The 13,104-nt window shown below is 41.2% G+C and overlaps 2 protein-coding genes across 5 annotated transcripts in view; one reads left to right on the top strand and one right to left on the bottom strand.

The window, feature by feature from the left end:
- The window catches only part of CLSTN1 (calsyntenin 1), a 74,730-nt gene that overhangs the window by 12,559 nt on the left and 49,067 nt on the right, over window positions 1-13,104 (bottom strand). For all 4 annotated transcript variants that reach the window (XM_061160458.1, XM_061160454.1, XM_061160455.1 and 1 more), the window contains 5 exons: window positions 12,492-12,700; window positions 10,382-10,531; window positions 10,078-10,263; window positions 6,747-6,995; window positions 5,462-5,583 (listed from right to left, as the gene is read on the bottom strand). In XM_061160458.1, the coding sequence (XP_061016441.1) occupies window positions 5,462-5,583; window positions 6,747-6,995; window positions 10,078-10,263; window positions 10,382-10,531; window positions 12,492-12,700 (916 nt within the window). The remainder of the gene's footprint in view (window positions 1-5,461; window positions 5,584-6,746; window positions 6,996-10,077; window positions 10,264-10,381; window positions 10,532-12,491; window positions 12,701-13,104) is intronic.
- Window positions 3,810-4,203, top strand: LOC133069622 (cAMP-regulated phosphoprotein 19-like). The gene has a single exon (XM_061161230.1). The coding sequence runs from the start codon at window positions 3,858-3,860 to the stop codon at window positions 4,194-4,196; it is 339 nt and encodes a 112-aa protein (XP_061017213.1). The 5' UTR covers window positions 3,810-3,857; the 3' UTR covers window positions 4,197-4,203.

Here is a 13,104-nt window from a genome sequence, read left to right as displayed (position 1 = left end):
AACAGGCCAGAAACATCAAAATAAATGAAGACAGTACCAAAGATTACTCCCAAAAGAAAAGCAACTGCTTTTGAGCCTGAGGAAAAATTCAAACCTATAACATTGTATATAACATTACTATATACTCATGATATGTGTGTATATAAATGTGTCATCACATATTTCTAAATAAAGGAATTACACAGTAATTCACTTTTGAGATAGGTAAGATCTTAATTTTAGTTTAAGTCTTTATTTCAAACAAGTTCTATAACAGAATCTTCTTCAGAAAGTTATATTACATTCCTAGTTTTACAAATATTACAGGTTTCTAGGGGATTAGCAGAATAACACTGTACTTAAATATCAGTAATATTTGGTCAAAGTCCATGAGCATATTCTGAGAAGATAGTAGTCAAGTTCAAGTGTGTCGCTAAGTCGTGTCCAACTCTTGCGACCCCATGGACTGTTGCCCACCAGGGTCCTCTGTCCATGGGATTCTCCAGGCAAGAATACTGGAGTGGGTTGCCATGGCCTCCTCCAGGGGATCTTCCTGACCCAGGGATCGAACCCATGTCTCTTATGTCTCCAGCACTGGCAGGCAGGTTCTTTACCACTAGTGCCACCTGGGACCACTCCAACAACTCACTTTACATCAACAATAGCCTCGCTCCCTTTGAGTGTGTGCTCACTCACTCAGTTGTGTTCGATCCTTTGAAACCCCATGTACTGCAGCCCACCAGGCTTCCCTGTCCATGGAATTCCCCAGGCAAGAAAACTAGAGTGGGTAGCCAGGGGATCTTCCCGACTCAGGAGTTGAACCCATGTCTTCTGCATTGCAGGCAGATTCCTGAGCTACACAGGAAGTGAAGATAGGAGTAGAATTAGTTTAAGTCTTTAATTTCCTTGAAAACAGGGAGATGAGGAGAGTAAAACCCCAAGCCACAGACAACACCCACGACAATACTGCTGATGAGGTGACTACATGAATGCTGAAACAAGCCAGGTGGAGAAAAGCAACAGGGTTTCTGATCCAGGAGATACCAGAGGGTGTGAAGCCACATTAAAAAAAAAACTTTATGAAGACAACTGAAGGGAGAGTTCAAAACTTAAAGCTAGGGGGAAAAAAAGTCATGCTGATCAACTATCTTTTTTCAAAGTGTAGGAAAGCTAATTTCATGTAAAACTGAGGGTAGGGGAGTGGAAATGATCATGACTCAATTCCACATGAAGTTTTTAAAAGGAAAAGAAAAGAAAACCAAAGGGAATTAATATCTCTTCAGCTAATGAAACCATACCTGAAAGTTATACCTAACAAAAGAGATGAGAACGATGATCTAGTATTTTAAAAACATGCTAAAAGACATTAGGAGAATGACATAAAACAGTAAAAAAACAAGTACATAATTAAAGTAACTCAGAAACGAGGTGCCAGGATACAGAAATGATTTAAAGGAAAGGGACAGTTACAGTAAAAAAGGCGAAGAATACCAACAAAAGATAAAAAGCGTCCCCAGGGAGGAAAACCAAAGCAATGAAAAAGAACATCGAAAAACTTGCATGAAATACCCAAACATTTGAAGCTAGATACTAAAAGGGAATACCACATATTTGGGAAAACACACCTAAAACCACTAAGATGTATTCATAAAATTAAAAGAAGAGGAAGAGAAAGAAATACATCCTATAATCATCCAAACAAAAAGACTAAGTATTTTATAAATGAAAGAAAATCAAGTTGTTGTCAGAGTTTAATAGTAACATTTTATGTTAGAACTCAATGGAGAGAGAGATTTTCTGTTCTTAGAAATCTTACATCTGAGCCAGAGATGAGATATCCAGTCAAAGTGACCTTCAGTATAAAGGCCGCAGACAAACTATTAAAACAACATGTAAGAAGTCAGGAATTAACTGTTCCCATGAGCCCTTCCTGGGAACACACTTCCTACCACCCAAGTGCCCAGCAAACAAATGCCACAAGGATGGTGACATTGACCACTGATGGCTGCTTACATCACGAAGAGAAAAAACCAGACCCAGGGCTTAGACAGATCAGAAACATTAAACCCCATTCTAATCAAGTCTTTAGAGCCCACTCCCAATGTACAGGGTATAAAGAAAAGAGAGGAGGGACTTCCTGGGTACTCCAGTGGTTAAGAATCTGCCTTCCAATGCAGGGGATGCAAGTTCGATCCCTGGTCAGGGAACTAAGATCCCACATGCGGTGGAGCAACTAAGCCCACATGCCTCAACTAGAGAGAAGCCCGCGCACTCAACAAAGAGCGCAGACGCTGCAACTAAGACCCAACACAGCCGTAAGGAGGTAGACAGATGGATAGATAAACAAACATCTTTAAAAGGAAGAGACGACAGAGGAGCATGTTACATTACACCACAGGGAAGTAACCAGTCAAATCTAAACTCTTGAAACCTACTGAACTAAAGCCTGATTTTATTACCAAATGAATTCCAAGGGAGAAGAGGAGAGTCTATAGATTAAAATAAACTCAAAAAGTCTATCAGAAAATCCCAATGTATGGCCTCTTACTGGATCCTGATGCAAACAAACAAAACTGTAAACACAAAAACACCTATGAAACAATCTGAACACTGGATGGATACTGAAAAATTATTAACAGTGGAGGTGACAATCAAATAAGACTGACCAAGAGCTGATAATTGCTGAACCGAACTGAAGGGTGCGTGGAGTTGCTCCTTATACTAATCTGTCCACTTTTACCTATGTCTAAAATTTTCCATGATGAAGTTTCAAAAACATGTAAACAGATGAAACAAAACCTTGGGACGCCCCTGGCAGTCCAATGGTTAGGACTCTGTTCTTCCACTGCAGGGGGCATGGGTTTGATCCCTGGCTGGGGAACTAAGATCCCCCCATGCCGTGGGGTGCAGTCAAAATTTTTTTTATTTAAAAGAAAGGAAGAAACTAAATATATAAATGCAGACTATGGTTATGAAAACAGAACTATACCTAAAATGTCTACCTACACTGCAAAAAATTTTTTCTGGATACCTTTCTTAGTATCTTGAAAAAATTTATGACAATGGTGTCCGAGAAAGAAATGATCTAGGTAAAGAAAAATGACAACAGTAAGAGATGAATGCTGTCACCTGGACAGTGACCTCATCTTTCTACCACCACACATTTTTTTCCTCTCATATGGGCTCTTATGTATGTATCTTGTAATAGTTTTAGACAATGTTATATTTCACCAACTATAAGCACATATATAACACTATGTCTGCTCATATCTACTAACTCCAGGAGACAGATAATTTAAGCCCAGGCCAAAGGTTTCCTTCTTGTACCAACTCTAAATCATGAGACAAAACAACCTGCTGTGATTGTAATGGAAAGGCTTTCTCAGTTCACACCATCTCCTCGTTTCTTATAATGCATTGATTCTTTGCACATGACACTTGCTTTTTTACCACTGCAACATCTAGGAAATCAGCCTTGCAAAGATATGACATCATCACAAGAAGTATAATATGATCTAATGCCAAAACGGTAAACTCCCAAGACCTAGCAATTCATGTGATGTCTGAAAGATGTCAAGACTGCTGGTTCCTTGAAAATTTAAAATATTGTATCCCTAAATTTGCTGAGGCATCCAGAGTCCTGGACACAATTTGGGAGCCAAGGACTTAGACAATGAATACAAGGAGCTCAATTTTTAAGTAAGTGCTGCTTATCTCAATAAATTATAACACAGCATTTTGTATTTGAAACATGCTATTTCTTTATATAGGCACACCTTGGAGATATCACAGGTTTGGCTCCAGACCACAGCAATGAATCAAATATCACAAGAAAGTGAGTCACGCAGAGCTGGAGAAGCGGAGGAAGAGGGAGCAGTATGTCTGCAGAAGTCCCCGAGGCAGCCTCCGCGGAGGAGCAGAAGGAAATGGAAGATAAAGTGACTAGCCCAGAGAAAGCTGAAGAAGCAAAATTAAAAGCAAGGTATCCTCATCTGGGACAAAAGCCTGAAGGTTCCGATTTTTTAAGGAAACGATTGCAGAAAGGGCAAAAATATTTTGATTCTGGGGATTACAACATGGCTAAAGCAAAGATGAAGAACAAGCAACTTCCTACTGCAACCCCGGATAAGACAGAGGTCACTGGTGACCACATTCCCACTCCACAGGACCTTCCTCAACGGAAACCATCTCTTGTTGCTAGCAAACTGGCTGGCTGATTAAAAAGAGCTGAACTGCATGGATCTTCTAATTCCCATTATTTCTCCTTAATATGTTACTCCTCTGCTTTTTATTTCCTTTTACTCCCTATGTCATTTGAGAGTGATGGCTTTGCAGATAGCGGTAGTGTGTGCTGCTATTATAAGGGAATATACATGTGTAGAGTTTTGATTAGTTTAACAGTGCACTGATGAAAAGAACATGTTAGAGCAACATAAAGTAATCTACTTGAAAATAATTGTATATATTACCTAACTCCTAGTGTAGGGCTGGATCCAACAAGTAACAAACAAGTTTTGCAGTTTTAATGTTGGCTTTCTTTAATTCATCTTAATTATAGCTTTGTATGTTACTCTTATTTAATATAACCTCTACTGTTGATTTCTTCTGGATTTTCCTTTTGGGTTTTGTAAAACAGAAGTTTAAGACCACAAGTTAGAAGAAAGGTCATATATTTCAAACACAAATAAATGGGGCTCCAAAAAAAAAAAAAAAAAGAAAGTAAGTCACATGAATTTTTTTGGTTTCCCAAAGCATAAAAAGTTATGTTTACACTATACTATAGTCTATTGAGTGCGCAACTGCATTACGTCTAAAAAATAACTGTGTCTGTGTGTGTGTTAGTCGCTTACTCGTGTCTGACTCTTTGCGACCACGTGGACTATAGACTGCCAGGATCCCCTGTCCATGGAATTCTCCAGGTAAAAATACTGGAGTGGGTTGCCATGCCCTCCTCCAGGGGATCTTGCCCAACCCTGGGATCAAAGCCAGGTCTCCTGTATTTCAGACAGATTCTTTACTATCTGAGCCACCAGGGAAGCCCAATTTAAAAATACTTTACTAAAAACTGTACTATCATCTGAAAATGCTTAGGACTTCCAGGGCAGTCCAGTGGTTAAGACTCCATGCTCTTAGTGTAGGTGCCGGGGTAGGGGGGCACGGTTTTGGTTCCTGGTTGGGGAACGAAGATCCTGCATGCTGCAGAGTATGCCCCCCCCAAAAAAACCCAATATCTGAGAAGTACAATAAAATAAGGTATGCCTGTATTAATATTTTATGTACAAAATACACACATGTAAAAAAAAAAGTCTTTCAATGTGAAGGAGTTCAATGGATTTAATGTGTTATCCTTTACCCACAGACACAGAAATTGTAAAACCTTCAATACACCCTGCCCATAAATAGTTGGTCCCGTGCAAGGTTTCATTGCCCCATCTACTCTCTCTGAAAAAAAATACTATCAGTGAGTTTTCCATTCCCTCACCTGACTCAGCTTCCAGTGGAACTCTGCAGGTTTGTATTTCTTCTCTTCTGAAGGATCCTGACGGAGGAGAAAAACCAGCCGGCAGCCGTGGACATAGAGTGAGTAATGGTGTCGGTTCATCTCTGCAGAGAGAAATTCTACTGGTAAACCATCAGCTTAACTCACTACTCATCAGGCAGCTTTTGCAGAAACTAACACCTGTACCTAGCCATTTTTATTCTGGCTGGCCAAAAATTAATTATGTTATTCACTAACACTTTGTGGGTTATTACATTCAATAGTTACACCTGACACATCTGTAAATCTTCTCCAGCAGCATGAGTTTCATTTTCACTTTTTGCATGAGAAGTAATCACTAAGGTTTTTTGTCTTTTTGTTAGTTGAATATTCACATCATCTGAAGTATAACTATATTCTGAAGAACCACCATCTTATGAGACTCCAGTATACATGTCACTCAGACAATTAGAGAAGGTGTCTGCATAAAATTCACCAAAGAATTCTTTTTCACTCAAAATTTCATTATGCATCATTTTTAAAAAAATTTAGGGTAATAAACTTGTGTTTACAATATACACAAGGTTGAAACAAAAACCTAACAGCAAAATGTGAATAACAACAGTCGTTAAGTTGTGCAGTGAATCCCTGATCAATTTTAAGTTCTAACAACTTAACACAGTGATGTTAATCATATCACTCTCTGAAAACGTGCGTCTCCAGTCAATAATGTGTTAAGACCCAAAGGAGAAACAAAAGCTGTTATTTCTTCAATGGATTTTGAAGACAGTTTTACCAGCATAAATGAACTCTCCAGGGTGGGCCAAGGCAGGGTTAGGAACAGATACACTTGGGTTTGGGGCTTCCCAGGTGGCACTAGCGGTCAAAAACCTGCCTGGAAATGCAGGAGATGTAAGAGCTGCAGGTTCAATCTCTGGGTTGGAAAGATCCTCTGGATGAGGACACGGCAACCCACTTCAGTATGCCTATCTGGAGAATCCCACGGACAAAGGAGCCTGGAGGGCTGCAGTCCATAGGGTCACATAGAGTTGTCATGACTGAAGTGACTTAGCATGCACACATGCATGCAAACACGCACACTTGGGCTTTACTGAGAAGTGGGGCCTGATCCACTGAGTAAAACTAACAAATGCCTAGATACCAGTGCCAGATCTTGAGCAGAGAACCATGAGTGTCACCAACAGCCTGTGGGAGCCTTTAGGGTTAGAATAAGGTGCTGGCTCCAGGCTCCACTGCAAGGATGTCCCTTACAGCGAAGCTCACCTACCTGTTTTGTCTGAGCTGCAAAGAATCGTCTCCTTCTTCTTGCCAAATGGCCCATGCCTCATCCACACAGAGACTGTAAAGGGCTCCTTGGGGTTGACAGAGACGATGCCGTCTGGGACCCTCACTGCCTGAGTGCCGTTGAACTCGAAGACCTGGTCGCTGTCATGGCCGTTGTCCGTGGGAAGGCCGATGGTCCAGTTCCAGGAGCCTCCTGGGGAAGGCAGCAGCTCAGCCGTGCCAGACGCAGCACCTGAAGCAACACAGTGATGCTTATTGTGCACTGTGTGATGAACTCAAATGGGATAAGCATTTCAAGGCCCATGAGGTACAGTCTTTATTTTAAAATTACTATTGAAACATAGTTAACTGACAATGTTGTGCTAATTTAAGGTACACAGCAAAGTGATTCAGTTATACATATATATATTCTTTTCTTACATTCTTTTTCACTATAGGTTGGTATAAGATATTAAGTAGAGTTCCCTGTGCTACATAGTAGGTCCTTGTTGTTTATCTTTTTCATAAATAGGAGTGTGTATATGTCAATCCTCTGCCCTTTCCCCTTTGAAAAGCATAAGTTTGTTTTCTACTTTTATGCATCTATTTTGTAAATAAATTCATTTGTATCTTTTTTTTTTTTCTTCTTCTTAGGTTCCACATATAAGTGATATCATATGACATTCATCTTTCCCTGTCTGGCTTACTTCACTTAGTTTGAGAATCTCTAGGTCCATCCATGTTGCTGCAAATGGCATTATCTCCTTCTTTTTCATGGCTAAGTAATATCACACACACACACACACACACACACACACTCTTTATCCATTCATCAGTTGATGGACACATAGGTTGCTTCCATGTCTTGACTATTGTAAACAGTGTTGCTCTGAACACTGAGGCACATGGATTAAGGTACCGTATTTATCTTAATGGTTAAACAGTTTGCTAATTCAGTTTTCTTTTCCTCAAAACTAAGGGTTTTTATTACTAAAAAGATTAAAAAATAACAACCATGGTTATTATCTTCAAAAAAAAAAAAGAAGGAAAAGAGGGGTTTTAACTTTTAAAACCTGTGAATCACTATGTTGTACAGCAACTATACTTAAATTAAAAAAAAAAAAAAAGAAGAAACATTACTTGTGATTTCACCCCACTGTATACACTGCTAACATTTGGGTATAAACACTTCCAGTCCTTTCCTTATGAGTATACACGTATTATTAAAATATGTATAACATGTACGAAAATATAAAAATGGAGTCCTACTATGTACTTACATATATGACCATAGTCTAGAGCACAATTTAAAATGTCTGAACAGCACTTTATTGTATAGAATTTGTACAATAATTTATTTAACTGATCTGTTCCTGTGTACAGAGTCGCCTCTAATTCCTTTCTGTGATAAACCTTGCCTCAACGAGGACCTCTGTGTGTCTCCATGATTATTCCCTTAGGATAAATTCCTAGAAACGGGATACTAAGCCAGAGAACATGAGACATTTTCACAACTGTTGTTAAACATTGCCAGGCTCAATTTTTTTTCAATTCATCCACAGAGAATTCCGCAACCTCTCCCAGCTGCTGGGCCCTTGACTTTCCTATTCCTAGGAGCAGCAGGACTAGGCTGGAACAGACTGGTCTTTCAAGTACCATCCGACCTCAGTCCAAATCCAAGTTCAGGCTCTTCCTAAAAGTCTGAAGTGACTCAGCCTCCCTCAGTCTCAACTAGTTCCTCTGGAAAGATGAGGAATAACTCCACTGCCTTTGTGGCCCTGATGGGACGATAAATAAATAATAACACATGTGCAAGTACCTAGTGTATAGGAAGCACTCGGACAGGAAATTCTTTCTACCTTTGAACTGTTCTGCTGAGAAAATGCTTATTTAATATCATACAAATAATGGCAGCAGCAATATGGATGAAGCAAGAGACCATTGTACCGAATGAAGTTAAGTCAGGAGAGAAGGAGAAATATCCTATGACACCCCTTATATAGGGAATCTTAAAAGAAATGATACAAATGAACTTACTTGCAAAACAGATACAGACTCACAGACTTAAGAGAAGGAACCTATGGTTGCCAGGGGTGATGAATTGGGTGGGCAGGTTGGGGGGATAGTCAGGAAGTTTGGGGTTGACAATGCTATTTTTAAAGTGGATAACCAACAAGGACCTACTGTATAGCCCAGAGAACTCACTCTGCTCAATGCTATGTGGCGGCCTGGAGGGCAGGGGAGTTTGGGGAAGAATGGATACAGATATGTGTATGGCTGAGTCCCTTTGCTTGTTCACCTGAAACTATCACAACATTGTTTGTTAACTGGCTACAACCTAGTACAAAATAAGAAGTTATAAAAAATAAAAAGCAAAAGAAGAAGAATGGCATTAGGAGAAAGCATGGTTTTTACATTATACTTACATAATTTAAAATAGAAAGTACTCCAAACCTCTTCACTTACACATTTTTAGGTACCTGATTATGAGAATTTGGACTCATGGTCAGACACCCAAGTATATTCAGCACAGGGATGAACCAACAGAGAATATACTTTTTCCCTGTTGCTTCTTCTTCATATGACAATTTCCAATGATGTAAGAAAACTGGTTGCTCAAGTCCATTATCACTTAGTGAAGAGACAGGTGAGCATCAGAAAATGCTACCTCCAAAGCTCTTACTGAGCAGCTCCTGGAACACAAGAGGCCCTTCTGATCATCAAGAAGCAATTTAAGTTAGTGGTGTTCTGGGACCTCCCTGGCGATTCAATGGTTAACACACCATGCTTCCACTGCAGGGGGCACAGGTTCAGTCCCTGGTCCGGGAACTAAGATCCCCTGTGCTAAGCAGCGTGGCCAGAACATAACATAAACAAGTTACTGGTGTTCTACCACCAGCTGCGTGAAAGATTCTTCCTCAGCATTTTCCCTGAGAGGTATCCATACCTCTCCTCTACCTGACTTAGATAAACCCGAAAAATACCCAGACTGGTGGTGAAGATGGAGAAAAAGCCTTGGGTCAAATTCATGACCATTCTGTGTTCCACCTGCTCCACACCTTGTTTGTGGAACACAAAGACTATATATTCAATGCAGGTTTAGTTTTCATTTCCTACTTCACGTTTGCCAAAAGCTATAACATTACCTAGTTTTTTTCTTTAGTCCTTAATCATTTCATTTCATTTAAAGCACACTCCTTACAGAACCCTTATTTGGATGATTCCCAACATATGTTAGAGAAAGACATGCTTGAAATCAGTGGGTCTTAAGGTAGCACACGCACACACCCTTCTGAACGGGTGTTTGGGGTCGGGTTCCTCTCTCGCCTCCTTACCACAGAGCCGGTGAAGTGACTTCTCGGAGTAGGTGTCACGGTCACAGCCCTTCCCGATGTGGCTGGTCTCCAGTTCCACCACCACCTGCACCGAGGCCATCGACTCGTCACACATTTCCAGGTGGACATTCGGAAAGAGTGTCAGAGCGCCAGTGCCAGGCTCATATTCCACCCTGTTGTTCCATCCTGTGTGCGCCCACAGGGAGGGTGGGGTGGAGGGGAGAGGAGGAACACTCCTGTTAGGTATCCATGGTGGACAGACTTTCGGAGAAGGTGCGAGAGCAGGAGAGAGAGGGAGGCTCACCTTGCCACCCAGGGGTGCAGGTGGGCTTGATGCTGATCTTCACCAACACATCTTCTGCCGCTCTTTTCTTCCCGCAGTCATAGGCCGTGACAGTCAGCTTGTATTGGTGCTCTTTAGCATAGTTCAGCTTCTCTGTGTTTTTTATGTAACCTTCCAAAGGGAAAAACGACAGTGAGAACCCAAACCCATTCCGTCTCCCTCCTCCTGATTTTTCTTAAATTGAAGCACAGCTGATGTACAATACTGTGTCAGTTTCCAGTGTACAGCAAAGTGAGTCATGTATATATACACTTTTTTCCAGATTATTTTCAAACCCATGTTGTGTTTTACTTCCGTTGTCCTATGCTGAAACACAAAATGCACATGCTTTCAGCCCTGGAAGTACTAACACAGAAATAAACTGATGCTTCAGATAATTAACACTCAGTTTGGCTTTCCTGAGCTTGAACACACACTAAATCCACCTTGAAAGATTGTTTAAGCAGAAGAATGAGTCTACAGAATTCAGCCTCCATTTATTCTTACAGCTGTATTTGATTTTATATTTAAGATTTAATATTTAAGGGCTTCCCTGGTGGCTCAGTGGTAAAGGAGACACAGGCTCGATCCCTGGGTCGGAAAGATGCCCTGGAGAAGGGAATGGCAACCCACTCCAGTGTTCCTGCCTGGGAAATCCCACAGAGGAGCCTGGCAGGCTACAGTCCATGGGGTCACATAGACATGACTCAGTGACTAAACAACAACAAGATAACGTGTAAAAGCATAAATAGACAAAATAATCCAAGTATTTCATATATTAAATATGAGATGGAACTGCATTAAATACTTTTTGCTAAAAGATTTACTTTGTTAGAGCGACTTCCTACCCTCGCCAAGCAGAAGAGAAGCCTGCTTTCTGAACATGAGTACAGATATCTGCAAAGTGTTTGCATCATGTCCATCATTTCATCAAAGATTCTGGACTGTGTGTTAACAATGGAGACACCACAGCATCATCAAGAAGCCATAACCCAATAAAGAAGCTGAGCTCCACACTAAGTTAATACTGTTCAATTACTAAGGATGGAGGCGGGGCTGGCAGTGAGGTATCAACTTCATTTTCAAGATGAGGCAGAAGATTCCAATCTGATGGAGAACAGAAAATGAGGCGGATTGAGAAGCAGTCTTGTTTAGATGCAAGCTGGCTGAAAGGTAGGGAGATGATAAAATAAAATCACCTTAAACAGTGGATTTTTATTAGATTTTGGTGGGAAAGGAGAAAAAGGATCATCCTAAAAGAGAACACAAAACTTTGGTGTCAGAAAACAGGCTTTCAGGGAACAGAGTAAAAATTTAAACGTAATCTAAACAGATATTTCTCCAAAGACATACAGATGGCCAAAAGGCACCTGTATGAAAAGATGCGCAACAAGGCTAACTATTAGAGAAATGTAAATCAAAATTACAATGAGGTAGGGAATTCTCAGGTGTTCCAGTGGCTAGGACTCCGAGCTTCTCTGCACGGAGCAGGAGTTCAGTTCCTGGTCAGGCAACTAAGATCCCACAAGCCACTCGGCATGGACCACCCCACACACACACACACAATTGAGGCACTGTGCTGTACACCTAAAACTAACACAACATGTAAACCAACTATCCTTCAATTTAAAAAAAACTTAAGCATGAAACAGACACACCAAGTTAGGTCTTGCTATGGACTGAATGTGTGTGTCCTCCCAAATTCTTACACTTGAAGTTGTGACTCTCATGGTGATGTATTAGGAGGTGGGGCCTTTGGGAGGTGATGAGCTTTAGGTGAGCTCACAAGGGTGGAGCCCTCAAGAAGGGAAAATGTCCTTACAAGAGAAAGAAACTAGAGCTTTCTCCCTGCCATGTTCACCAACACTGAACTGCTGAGCGCTCTGTCCTGGACTTCCCAGCCTCCAGAACTGTGAGAAGCAAGTGTCCGTCACTTTGTGTTTGTGGTGTTTGGTGAGAGCAGCCTGAATGGACTGACTGTGAGTTTCACTAAAGTGCAGACAAAGCTTGGGCTTGAAGCCAACTGGTGTACAGGGGGCTGCCTGCCTCATCTCCCCCTCGGGGAGGAATGCGCCCGCTTCTGGGTTCTCACCATCTTTGTCGACGGTGAATGGCACATCCGGGGTGACGATCTCATAGCTGCAGATTTGGCTGAACTGGGGGGAGCAGTCTGCGTCCACCGCCTCCACCCTCAAGATGCTGTCGTACTGCTTCCCCTCCACCACTGTGGCTTTGTAGGACTTCTCCTTGAACACGGGCGCATATTCATTGACGTCGTTCACCTGAATGTGGACAGATGCTCTGGAAGAAGGGGGAGGAAAAAAGCTGTCAGTTTTGCTTTTTTGTATTCTTAACCCAAGAATAAACTTCTGCCCTATGGTTAAGTTTCCTTTTTTTCCAATATCTTGTTTTGTTAAATTCTATGATGGAGATGAAAATTAAACTGCTCACTGTTTTCAATTTAGCGTGGAGACAACAGAAAGTTAAAAAAGGAATTTGGGTTGATGCTACAAAGTCCTACCAAGTAAGGCAGCTGGTAAATAAGAGACTTGAGAGACTTCCCTGGTGGTTCAGTGGTTAAGACTCTGTGCTTTCAATGCAGGCAGCACAGGTTCAATCCCTGGTTGGGGAACTAAGATCCCGTACACTGCATGGAGCAGTCAAAAAACACAAAACAGAGAGATTTGGGATTTTCTTGACAATGT

Source organism: Dama dama, chromosome 14, assembly GCF_033118175.1.
Source record: "Dama dama isolate Ldn47 chromosome 14, ASM3311817v1, whole genome shotgun sequence".
NCBI classification, from domain to species: Eukaryota; Metazoa; Chordata; class Mammalia; order Artiodactyla; family Cervidae; genus Dama; species Dama dama.
Note: the sequence above shows the minus strand (reverse complement) of the source record. Positions and strands in the feature narration are given on the sequence as shown.